General features: G+C 53.0%; 1 protein-coding gene across 3 annotated transcripts in view; it reads left to right on the top strand.

The window, feature by feature from the left end:
* COL27A1 (collagen type XXVII alpha 1 chain) overlaps nt 1-12153 on the top strand; it is a 2221286-nt gene that overhangs the window by 1709800 nt on the left and 499333 nt on the right. For all 3 annotated transcript variants that reach the window (XM_085614179.1, XM_085614180.1, XM_085614178.1), the window contains exon 45: nt 3887-3940. In XM_085614179.1, the coding sequence (XP_085470305.1) occupies nt 3887-3940 (54 nt within the window). The remainder of the gene's footprint in view (nt 1-3886; nt 3941-12153) is intronic.

Below are 12153 nucleotides of genomic sequence, written 5' to 3'. Positions count from 1 at the left end.
AGGGACACCTAACAGATGACGCATGAAGAAGACAACGCAAGGGACTCCTAGCGGATGAGGCTGGACGTAGACAACGCAAGGGACTACTAACGGATGAGGCTGGACGTAGACAACGCAAGGGACTCCTAGCGGATGAGGCTGGACGTAGACAACACAAGGGACTCCTACCGGATGAGGCATGAAGTAGACAACGCAAGGGACTCCTAATGGGTGAGGCATGAAGTAGACAATGCAAGGGACTCCTAACGTATGAGGCATGAAGAAGACAATGCAAGGGACTCCTAGCGGATGAGGCTGGACGTAGACAATGCAAGGGACTACTAACGGATGAGGCTGGACGTAGACAACGCAAGGGACTCCTAGCGGATGAGGCTGGACGTAGACAATGCAAGGGACTACTAACGGATGAGGCTGGACGTAGACAACGCAAGGGACTCCTAGCGGATGAGGCTGGACGTAGACAACGCAAGGGACTCCTAGCGGATGAGGCTGGACGTAGACAATGCAAGGGACTCCTAACGGATGAGGCATGACGTACACGCACAGCTCTACAAGTAAATCTGAAACCGGGAACTTCCCTACACACCACATGCACTCCATAACACATGGATAAAAGACATTGTCATTTACAACGCCATTTACAACGCCAATAACTCTAACTTAAGCAAATGAGAGACCTAGTGCATTTCCAATGCTTGTTTTTTCCAGAAATTAAATACCAAAACGGGATTTTCTTATTTTAAATAAAAAAAGTCATTCTCCCCTTTCCATGAGATTCCTTTCGCATGGCAGGGGCATTATTTGGTTTTTACTGGCCCTCACCGGTAGGGTTTGCCTCGCGGTGAGGTACTGTAACAAAAATGGCTACATGTCCGCCCATCCTGATTGGGTGGGCAGACATGTAGCCAGTTCTCCGACGGCCCTCACTCCGTCAGGACGACGGAGAGGTTTGGCTATGGCGATGACATAGTAGCCACCGCCGTAGTCAAACTCAAGGTCCGACGCTTTTAAATCGGAGGCAGACCTTCATATTGGCAGTATGTATACTCTATCGTCATTGAGAGAGCGCATATATAACGCCAGCACATTAATGAGGCCGTCTATCTGCCGTAGAAACACAAACCCATACCATCATCACATGAACTCCGTGAAGTTTAGAACTATACCTGTCTGCTCAAGGTGAACGATTTTCATCCAGCCCCTCTGGCCTGGAGCTGGGAGTCGTGCTGTGTGATTGCAGAGGGAAGAAACCTCCAGTGTTCAATTGTGAATACTGCCTAGGAACGTTCACTGGCTGTCCATGCACCAAGGAGAAGCCATGTGGAAAGGCACTGTCACTTTAAAACCCTGTACCATTGCAGTCTGATTTCATGTTTGTTGTTTTCCATATTTTATTCATAAAAGGCGTTTTGATTTACCCAAACTGGTCTGGACGCTTTCCAAGAGTTTCTTAATTAATGATTGTGCTCATAACTACACCTTTTCTGAAATAGCCTTCCGTCTCAGCTCTACTAAGGGTTAGACGAGGCTGGCTTTGTAAAAAGGTGTCCGCCTCACTAGGAGCTAGTTTTGCACAGTTGTGGCAGAATTCACCCCGCCGAGTGACCTGAATTACCCCAGTGACTCCTCCCTGAAGCCCCTCCCTCCCCAGTGACTCCTCCCTGAAGCCCCTCCCTACCCAGTGACTCCTCCCTGATGCACCTCCCTCTCCAGTGACTCCTCCCTGAAACCCCTCCCTCTCCAGTGACTCCTCCCTGAAGCCCCTCCCTCCCTAGTGACTCCTCCCTGATGCGCCTCCCTCTCCAGTGACTCCTCCCTGAAGCCCCTCCCTCCCCAGTGACTCCTCCCTGATGCGCCTCCCTCTCCAGTGACTCCTCCCTGAAGCCCCTCCCTCCCCAGTGACTCCTCCCTGATGCGCCTCCCTCCCCAGTGACTCCTCCCTGATGCGCCTCCCTCTCCAGTGACTCCTCCCTAAAGCCCCTCCCTCTCCAGTGACTCCTCCCTGATGCCCCTCCCTCCCCAGTGACTGTTTCCTGAAGCCCCTCCCTCCCCAGTGACTCCTCCCTGAAGCCCTCCCTCTCCAGTGACTCCTCCCTGAAGCCCCTCCCTCCCCAGTGACTGTTTCCTGAAGCCCCTTCCTCTCCAGTGATTGTTCCCTGTAGCCCCTCCCTCTTCAGTGACTGTTTCCTGAAGCCCCTCCCTCTCCAGCGAATGCTCCTTGAAGCCCTCCCTCCCCAGTGACTCCTTCCTGAAGCCCTCCCTCTCCAGCGACTGTTTCCTGAAGCCCCTCCCTCTCCAGTGACTCCTCCCTAAAGCCCCTCCCTCTCCAGTGACTCCTACCTGAACCCCCTCCCTCCCCAGTGACTCCTCCCTGAAGCCCTCCCTCTCCAGTGACTCCTCCCTGAAGCCCCTCCCTCTCCAGTGACTCCTACCTGATGCCCCTTCCTTTCCTGTGAATGCTCCCTGAAGCTCCTCCCTGAAGCCCTCCCTCTCCAGTGACTCCTCCCTGAAGCCCCTCCCTCTCCAGTGACTGTTTCCTGAAGCCCCTCCCTCTCCAGTGATTGTTCCCTGTAGCCCCTCCCTCTCCAGTGACTGTTTCCTGAAGCCCCTCCCTCACCAGTGAATGCTCCCTGAAGTCCCTCCCTCTCCAGCGAATGCTCCCTGAAGCCCCTCCCTCTCCAGTGAATGCTCCCTGAAGCCCCTCCCTCTCCAGTGACTCCTCCCTGATGCCCCTTCCTCTCCAGTGAATGCTCCCTGAAGCTCCTCCCTGAAGCCCTCCCTCTCCAGTTTCTGTTTCCTTAAGCCCCTCCCTCTCCAGTGATTGTTCCCTGTAGCCCCTCCCTCTCCAGTGACTGTTTCCTGAAGCTCCTCCCTCTCCAGTGACTCCTCCCTAAAGCCCCTCCCTCTCAGTGACTCCTCCCTGAAGCTCCTCCCGCTCCAGTGACTGTTTCCTCAAGCCCCTCCCTCTCCACTGACTGTTCCCTGTAGCCCCTCCCTCTCCAGTGACTGTTTCCTCAAGCCCCCCCACTCCAGTGACTGTTCACTGTAGCCCCGCCCTCTCCAGTGACTGTTCCCTGAAGCCCCTAGCTCTGTTTGAGTGATTCTAGCACTGCTGGACGCACTCTGTTCTTCAACTGAATATGATTGCCTACTGCCCTTGACTTTCAGTAACTGCCCTTGACTTCCAATAACTGCCCTTGACTTCTAGTAACTGCCCTTGACTTCCAGTAACTGCCCTTGACTTCCAGTAACTGCCCTTGACTTCCAGTAACTTCCCTTGACTTGCATTAACTGCCCCTGACTTTTAGTAACTGCCCTTGACTTCCAGTAACTGCCCTTGACTTCTAGTAACTTCCCTTGACTTGCATTAACTGCCCCTGACTTCTAGTAACTGCCTTTGATTTCTAGTAACTGTTCTGGACTTCCATTAACTGCCCTTGACTTGCATTAACTGTCCTTGACTTCCAGTAACTGCCCTTGACTTCCAATAACTGCCCTTGACCTCTAGTAACTGCCCTTGACTTCCAGTAACTGCCCTAGACTTCCAGTAACTTCCCTTGACTTGCATTAACTACCCCTGACTTCTAGTTACTGCCTTTGATTTCTAGTAACTGCACTTGACTTGCATTAACTGTCCTTGATTTCCAATAACTGCCCTTGACTTCCAATAACTGGCCTTAGCTGCCTGACTGCTCCAGATGTCCTGCCCTCTCCTGTTCTAGAGGGCATAATATCAAATCTACCTCAGAAATGGGGGGCACATGGTCAGGGGAGGGGCTCTGGGTGTGGTACAGGTGTGGGGCCATACCCGCTGGTTCCACGTGTGGTCCTGGCACCCATCACAACAGTGCACAATTATTAACTCACACCATGTTCTCTTTCTCAGGGAGACTCTGGACCCCGAGGCCTGCCAGGACTCAAGGGATCGAAGGGCACCGAGGTAAGCTGGGCTGGGGCTGGGCGCTGCACGCACACGCCCATGAGGGAGGGAGGGAGGGGGCCCTGGACCCTGGCAGGGCCACTCGCAGGGGAGGGTCTGCTCTTGACATCAGAAGTGATCTTGCCTCCTTGGGGGCAGTCGTGCACCACATGTTCCTATCAGGGTGTGCGCTGCTGTGCTCCGTTTGACCCCCTGGCTGCCGGATCAGGGTGTGCGCTGCTGTGCTCCGTTTGACCCCCTGGCTGCCGGATCAGGGTGTGCGCTGCTGTGCTCCGGTTTGACCCCCTGGCTGCTGGATCAGGGTGTGCGCTGCTGTGCTCCGGTTTGACCCCCTGGCTGCCGGATCAGGGTGTGCGCTGCTGTGCTCCGTTTGACCCCCTGACTGCCGGATCAGGGTGTGCGCTGATGTGCTCCGTTTGACCCCTGGCTGCCGGATCAGGGTGTGCGCTGCTGTGCCCCGGTTTGACCCCCTGGCTGTCGGATCAGGGTGTGCGCTGCTGTGCTCCGTTTGACCCCCTGGCTGCTGGATCAGGGTGTGCGCTGCAGTGCTCCGTTTGACCCTCTGGCTGCCGGATCAGGGTGTGCGCTGCTGTGCTCCGTTTGACCCCCTGGCTGCCGGATCAGGGTGTGCACTGCTGTGCTCCGTTTGACCCCCTGGCTGCCGGATCAGGGTGTGCGCTGCTGTGCTTCGTTTGACCCCCTGGCTGCCGGATCAGGGTGTGCGCTGCTGTGCTCCGTTTGACCCCCTGGCTGCCGGATCAGGGTGTGCGCTGCAGTGCCCCGGTTTGACCCCCTGGCTGCCGGTTCAGGGTGTGCGCTGCTGTGCTCCGGTTTGACCCCCTGGCTGCCTGATCAGGGTGTGCGCTGCAGTGCCCCGGTTTGACCCCCTGGCTGCCGGATCAGGGTGTGCGCTGCTATGCTCCGTTTGACCCCCTGGCTGCCAGATCAGGGTGTGCGCTGCTGTGCTCCAGTTTTAACCCCTGGTTGCCGGATCAGGGTGTGCGCTGCTGTGCCCCGGTTTGACCCCCTGGCTGCCGGATCAGGGTGTGAGCTGCTGTGCCCCGGTTTGACCCCCTGGCTGCCGGATCAGGTTGTGCGCTGCTGTGCCCCGGTTTGACCCCCTGGCTGCCGGATCAGGGTGTGAGCTGCTGTGCCCCAGTTTGAACCCATGGCTGCCGGATCATGGGGCGAGAGCCCCCTGCCGGCCTGGTCAAGCTGTGCCCTCTGCCCTTCCTTGCCCTCTGCTGGACAGCCCTGCGGTGGTATCCACCGGTGCCAACCCTGCAGGCCCGCCGAGGCTTCTCCCTTGGACTGCCTTCTGTAGCATCATGCGTTGGGCTCTGGTGTCAGGGGGTGTCCAGTGTACCCCGTTGTGAGTGGGCATGGACGCCGACCTCTCACCCTTGCTCTGCAGCCGCTGGTGGTGGCGGCTCCAAGTAGTCAGGGCACAGACCTTTTCACCCAAAGTCGCTTTCTTGACTGCCTCCTGTCTCTTCCCTGTAAAAGGTCCTTTCAGGCCCCACACTTTGTATTCTTCATCAATTTATTGTCTGTTTATTTACTTTATTTTATTTGTATTTATTTAATTTTAAAAATGTAATTTTTTATTTGAAGTCTATGTTGTTCTTGTTATAAAAAGGTTCCATATAATGGTCGCTCCTTGCTGTAATATGCAAGTCACGTTCACACCGAGACTGCTCTGCTCAACACAATTGTGATAAATGCAAGATTTGGGGCCTGTGCCCTCAAAGTTTATGATGGATCCTGTGACGGGAAAGAGCCGGCGGCTGTCCCAGCAGTAGCTCCTGGCTCTTGATGGGCTGGCCGTGTGGGAGGCCACCAGTACTTAGGGGCAGATTTACAAGAAAGTGACGCATCTGTTGACGGAAAAGAGACGGCCGCGCTCCCAGCAGTAGCCCTGGCTCTTGAGGGGCTGGCCATGTGGGAGGCCACCAGTACTTAGGGGCAGATTTACAAGAAAGTGACGCATCTGTTGACGGCAAAGAGCCGGCGGCGCTCCCAGCAGTAGCTCCTGGCTCTTGAGGGGCTGGCCGTGTGGGAGGCCACCAGTACTTAGGGGCAGATTTACAAGAAAGTGACGCATCTGTTGACGGCAAAGAGCTGGCGGCTGTCCCAGCAGTAGCTCCTGGCTCTGAGGGGCTGGCCGTGTGGGAGGCCACCAGTACTTAGGGGCAGATTTACAAGAAAGTAACGCATCTGTTGACGGCAAAGAGCCGGCGGCTCTCCCAGCAGTAGCTCCTGGCTCTGAGGGGCTGGCCGTGTGGGAGGCCACCAGTACTTAGGGGCAGATTTACAAGAAAGTGACGTATCTGTTGACGGCAAAGAGCTGGCGGCTGTCCCAGCAGTAGCTCCTGGCTCTGAGGGGCTGGCCGTGTGGGAGGCCACCAGTACTTAGGGGCAGATTTACAAGAAAGTGACACATCTGTTGACGGCAAAGAGCCGGCGGCTCTCCCAGCAGTAGCTCCTGGCTCTGAGGGGCTGGCCGTGTGGGAGGCCACCAGTACTTAATTTGTAAAATACGAAGCACAGGTGCTCAAATGTTTGTCGGAGGCCACACCTACTTTCCCGGGCTCCACCCACTTTCTTCACTGGCACTGCTGAAAGTTAGATGTAATACCCGATCTGAATTTCAGGAAGAGAGCCTTCCTCCAAGTAAGGTTTTGATAGGAGGTTCCCCTGCACGTGAACATTATGAAAAAGATTAAATCAAAAGCACATTTACAGCAGAATTTTAGAATAAATGAGCTAAAATGACTAAGGCATTGAAAGGGTCACGTGCTGGGGTGTGCCATTTTTAACTGAGTCTAGTTTTGTGGCATGGGACAATTGTGAGCAAACATCCCCCGCGGGTTCTCAGGGTGCCCTAAGCAATGTGTATCTGATTTAGGGTTTACAGTATTCAGCAAAGCTGTCGTGGTAGATTCTCTTCAAGGGTCTAATCTTATCAGGAGCTTCACACACCACAGAATACACTCACAAATAAGTCTTTGTTTTTGCTGGTCTCTCTGAGTGCTCAGTTGTGTCTAATGTTGCAGTGAACGTTGTGAAGGGTAAGTAAGGCACAGGGGCCCTGATTAGTAGCGGGAAAACACTAGTCTTGTCATATGGAAGTGGAGGAGACTATCGCAGGCTTTGTCCACTCCAGTCGTCCGACTGGCACAGCATGTCAGTTCCAATCATGGCTCCTGGAAAGAAGCAAACGCAGACTTCCACATAGTCCATGTCTGATGGTGAGGGGTTTCCTGGGGACAACTTGCTCCTCATTGGTTCTCTGCATGGATGTTGGTATTGGGCACGACTTTCCCTCGAGTGGGATTCCTGTATTGGTTTGTAGGATACCGGTTGTGTAATTGGTATAGGGGAAGATTCAGTGGCACAGTGACATATCCTGCTAACGTCTGTCCCTCCATGACCAGGCGTTCGGTGTTATCAGGTGGTTGGCAGTGATGGATATGGTATGATATGCAACGAGTGATAGGAAATGGCAAGTGAAACCATGAGAGGAGGTTTAGAAAACAGAGTGATCAAAGGTGAACAGTTATGGGAGTGCTGGGCAGTGATAGGAGAGCTGGGCAGTGATGGGAGAGCTGGGCAGTGATAGGAGAGCTGGGCAGTGATAGGAGAGCTGGGCAGTGATGGGAGAGCTGGGCAGTGAGGGCAGAAGGTGACCTTGAGAGGAGAAGGATGCAGAAGAGGAGAGAGCTGGGCAGTGAGGGCAGAAGGTGACCTTGAGAGGAGAAGGATGCAGAAGAGGAGAGAGCTGGGCAGTGAGGGCAGAAGGTGACCTTGAGAGGAGAAGGATGCAGAAGAGGAGAGAGCTGGGCAGTGAGGGCAGAAGGTGACCTTGAGAGGAGAAGGATGCAGAAGAGGAGAGAGCTGGGCAGTGAGGGCAGAAGGTGACCTTGAGAGGAGAAGGATGCAGAAGAGGAGAGAGCTGGGCAGTGAGGGCAGAAGGTGACCTTGAGAGGAGAAGGATGCAGAAGAGGAGAGAGCTGGGCAGTGAGGGCAGAAGGTGACCTTGAGAGGAGAAGGATGCAGAAGAGGAGAAGCGGACAGTGACAGACGGGATGTGAACAATGGTGTAAGAGAGGTGGACTGTATTGAGAGATTAGAGGTAGTGCCATGAAGAGGTGTTCAGTCACAGTAAGAGCTGGAAAAAGTCACTGGAGAGGTAGATAGTGTTGGGCGAGGGACAGGTTTGGGAGATTTGGGGATGACATGGGTGGAGCGGTTCTATGCATTTATTGGGACTCCATTATCAGGAAAAAGAGTCCCTTCGGCAGTTGTTGAGTCCCCAATCCATCTCTTCACGGTCTTTGCACAAGGAGACGGGCCTCAAGATTTTTTTAACACTTTACTGTACTAGCCCTGTTGTTGCTGTGGGTATCTCTGTCTCTCTGTAATGCAAACCCGCAGCAACGTTAAACTGACAAACCCTGTCTAAGTATCCGTATATGTCTAGTAGGAACAGAATGTGGTGAATTGTAAAAGGGATGAATGCTCTGGTATAGGATCTGTTCTTAGAGCTCCCAGGGATGTTTGGAAAATTGAGGAACAGCTGGCAAAACAGAAATATGCAACATTAATTAGGAACCAATAGAATCCCCTGAAGACAAGTGCAGGGGTTGATCTGTATTTAAGATAAGGAAAAAGCCTTAATAATGTCACCTCTTAATTGTGTGTCATCCGTCATATGGAATCATTTCCCAGTGGGTGGCAGTTGCTGTCCTACTAGAAGGTCACAGTGCAAACGTACATGCCCTGTCTTCTTTTGAACGTTGCTTGCCCACAGATAAGCACCATAGCGCCCCCCTGTGGAGAGGTGTGGACTTCAGAAGCTTCAGTAGACATGAGCGATGGTCTCTTTTCGAGCTCAGTCGTCTGCTGTTCATCTGTGGATGTATGTTTGGGATCAGCAGTGACATACAGGAACTCTTCCAGATGCAGTTACATTATGTGTTTTGAGTAAATGTCATGCATGGTGGAATATGTAGATGAGGCGATTGTGGGCACAACGAATGACATTTGAAAGTGAAATATCCGTTTTTCAGTTTTCCTGTCAAATTATGTTTATTTTTGCAGCAAAATAAAATATCAGTTGAGGTTTCTGGACCTTTTTTTTCATTGTGTTCAGTGATATTTTCTTTAGCCAACAAATGAATCGTTCTTGCAATCACTTAAGCAGTTCACCTGGGGATTGTGGGGAGCGAAGCAGTTCAGCTGGGGATCGTGGGGAGCGAAGCAGTTCAGCTGGGGATCGTGGGGAGCGAAGCAGTTCACCTGGGGATCTTGGGGAGCGAAGCAGTTCACCTGGGGATTGTGGGGAGCGAAGCAGTTCAGCTGGGGATCGTGGGGAGCGAAGCAGTTCAGCTGGGGATCGTGGGGAGCGAAGCAGTTCAGCTGGGGATCATGGGGAGCGAAGCAGTTCAGCTGGGGATCGTGGGGAGCGAAGCAGTTCACCTGGGGATCGTGGGGAGCGAAGCAGTTCACCTGGGGATTGTGGGGAGCGGAGCAATTGAGCTGGGGATTGTGGGGAGCGGAGCAGTTCAGCTGGGGATCGTGGGGAGCGAAGCAGTTCAGCTGGGGATCGTAGGGAGCGGAGCAGTTCAGCTGGGGATCGTGGGGAGCGAAGCAGTTCACCTGGGGATTGTGGGGAGCGGAGCAGTTCAGCTGGGGATCGTGGGGAGCGAAGCAGTTCAGCTGGGGATCGTGGGGAGCGAAGCAGTTCAGCTGGGGATCGTGGGGAGCGAAGCAGTTCACCTGGGGATCGTGGGGAGCGAAGCAGTTCACCTGGGGATTGTGGGGAGCGAAGCAGTTCAGCTGGGGATCATGGGGAGCGAAGCAGTTCAGCTGGGGATCGTGGGGAGCGAAGCAGTTCAGCTGGGGATCGTGGGGAGCGAAGCAGTTCAGCTGGGGATCGTGGGGAGCGAAGCAGGCCAGAGCTGCCTGTCTTCGTGAACGAATTCCACGTTGGTTAAAATGAAATTTTAACAGATTCTTTCGTTCTTCCAGCAATTTGTCACAGGAACACAGCAAATGCTGCATGTCCTCAGGCACCATACCACATAAGTGACAGAGAGAGCCTGCCTTATCCTTTAACGAGTGTGGAAGGTGCCAGATACACGGTACCAGGCCCAGCCTCTACTTTAAAAATTTCCTTTTGGTTATTTTTGAGTACCCCAAATCAAGGTAGCTCTGCGGTGCCAGTGTAGAATACGAGTTCAGGATCATCCAACCGAGCGACCTTTTTGCGAGTGATGCCTTGTCTTCAACCCATGAGAGATGTTTAATTATTTTTCTGACCAATCTTTTAAGCGTACAATGGCTTGTGGGGGTGTCCCAAAGCTGATGTACGCCAAGATTCGACAGGCTCCTTTTCAGATACTTTGCGGCTGGTGAGGCTGGGTGTTGTTCTATTTCCTTCCATAAATAGTCATTTAAGGTTCCTTGTTTGGTTTTACGCGTTTTGTCCCAAACAGTTATGTATGCCCCTTGTCTTGCCAGGAGCTGTTTCTGGGCGCCAAACTCTAGCTTAATTTGAGCCGGTGAAGTGTGTTTGGGCAAGCTAAAAATAATCCTATACGCAGCTGTGACTGTGTTGTCCAAGATCATGGCATCTCTACCTCGCAGTACTTCGCTCCCTTAAGTTATTGTTGGCAGCAGTTTAGCTCGTATTACTTGTGCCAAAGGCAGGAGAGACGGGCCAGTACGTTTACAGTTTAAAGCTTTTAGAGCGATTGCTGAGGCAACGCCTTTACTTCTGATGCTAGTTTTCTGTACAGTAAACTGGCCACGGTTATCAATCTTTATACCTAGATATTTATATACTGTCGTCTCCTCAATACGAACATTATTCCAAAACCAGGTGTATGACTTATTCTTTTTCTTACTGATTGTCATTGTCTGTGTTTTCTCCAGGTTTATTGTCAATTCATTTTCATCCGAGTATCGCTGTGTTGTGTTCACAACGTGTTGTAGCCCAACTTTTGTGTGGCTGATTAGGACTATATCGTCCGCATAGAGTAGACACGGTAATACCAGCCCTCCTAATCTTGGTGCGTGGGAGTTGCTGCTATTGAGCATCGGGATTAGGTCCCCTAAAAACAAGTTGAATAGTGTGGGAGCTAAAACACAGCCCTGACATACTGACACCTGAGCCACGAGGCTTGATGTAGGAAATGAATAAACTTGCATTTCAACACGTCATCCGAATACACAACCGCCGCACCCCGCCATACGGCATACTGGGGATAACAGGTAATAAAATACCGAATCCGCCAGTTGAACAGGGAACAGAAAAACACCAATACTGCAGACGTAAGTCAGTCAAGTCAACAAATTGACAGAAAGGGTTATGGGCACGGCCCTGCCCTTGCAGCCTCCTGGCTGGGGCATTGCACACGATGCACAGCACCGGGGGCATGGATGCTCGCTCGGAGCCTCAGACTCTGTGTACACCAAGGGGCAGATTTACAAGCCCCTTGCGCCACTTTTGCGTCAGTTTTAACATGGGAAAAGTAACACAAAAGTGACTCGAGGGGCTTGTAAATCTGCCCCCAAGTCTGTTAGTGACCACGCTCCAGAAATAGCAGCGTAGGTTTGTTACTTACTGGTTTACTTCGGCACTGGCACTTCCTTTCCAGAAAAGGCCTGCTCCCGCACGCTGCAGCACCAGAGCTGGATGCGCTGCTTCAAAGGATAGTGCCCTGGACGTCCTGCTGAACTGTTGGGCGGTGACTCGTGCAGTGCAGCGCCTGCCCAAAAGAACCAAATCCAGCCCAATCACTTGCCCCCCCACCGGAAAGAATGAACTAATGACAAACTGACGTGCATTTATGACCGGCTCAGCAGCACTCATCACCGGGGACTTGGGAGACAGAGTGCGAAGTGTAAACACTACTGTTAATTATACTTACTGCGACACACGAGGTGCAGTCGTCATTAATGTGAGTTGGCAGTGGCACTTAGCTGTAGACCCGACCCTGACAAATAAGTGCCGGTGCTAAGCACCAGAAAGCACCGGCACAAATTCGGGACGCTTTGAGTCTCTGTGTTCGAGGATGGGCCCTCCTGCCAGCGTCTAGAGTTGGGTGGGTTGGCATGGTTGACATGGCGCGAAGGCTTTGCCCCTCCTGCCAGTGCCCAGGGATGGGTGAGTTGGCCTGGTTGGCATGGCACGGAGGCTCTGGCCC

This window comes from Triturus cristatus, chromosome 1_2 (genome assembly GCF_964204655.1).
Source record: "Triturus cristatus chromosome 1_2, aTriCri1.1, whole genome shotgun sequence".
Lineage (NCBI taxonomy): Eukaryota > Metazoa > Chordata > Amphibia > Caudata > Salamandridae > Triturus > Triturus cristatus.
This window is presented reverse-complemented; position numbering and strand designations above follow the sequence as displayed.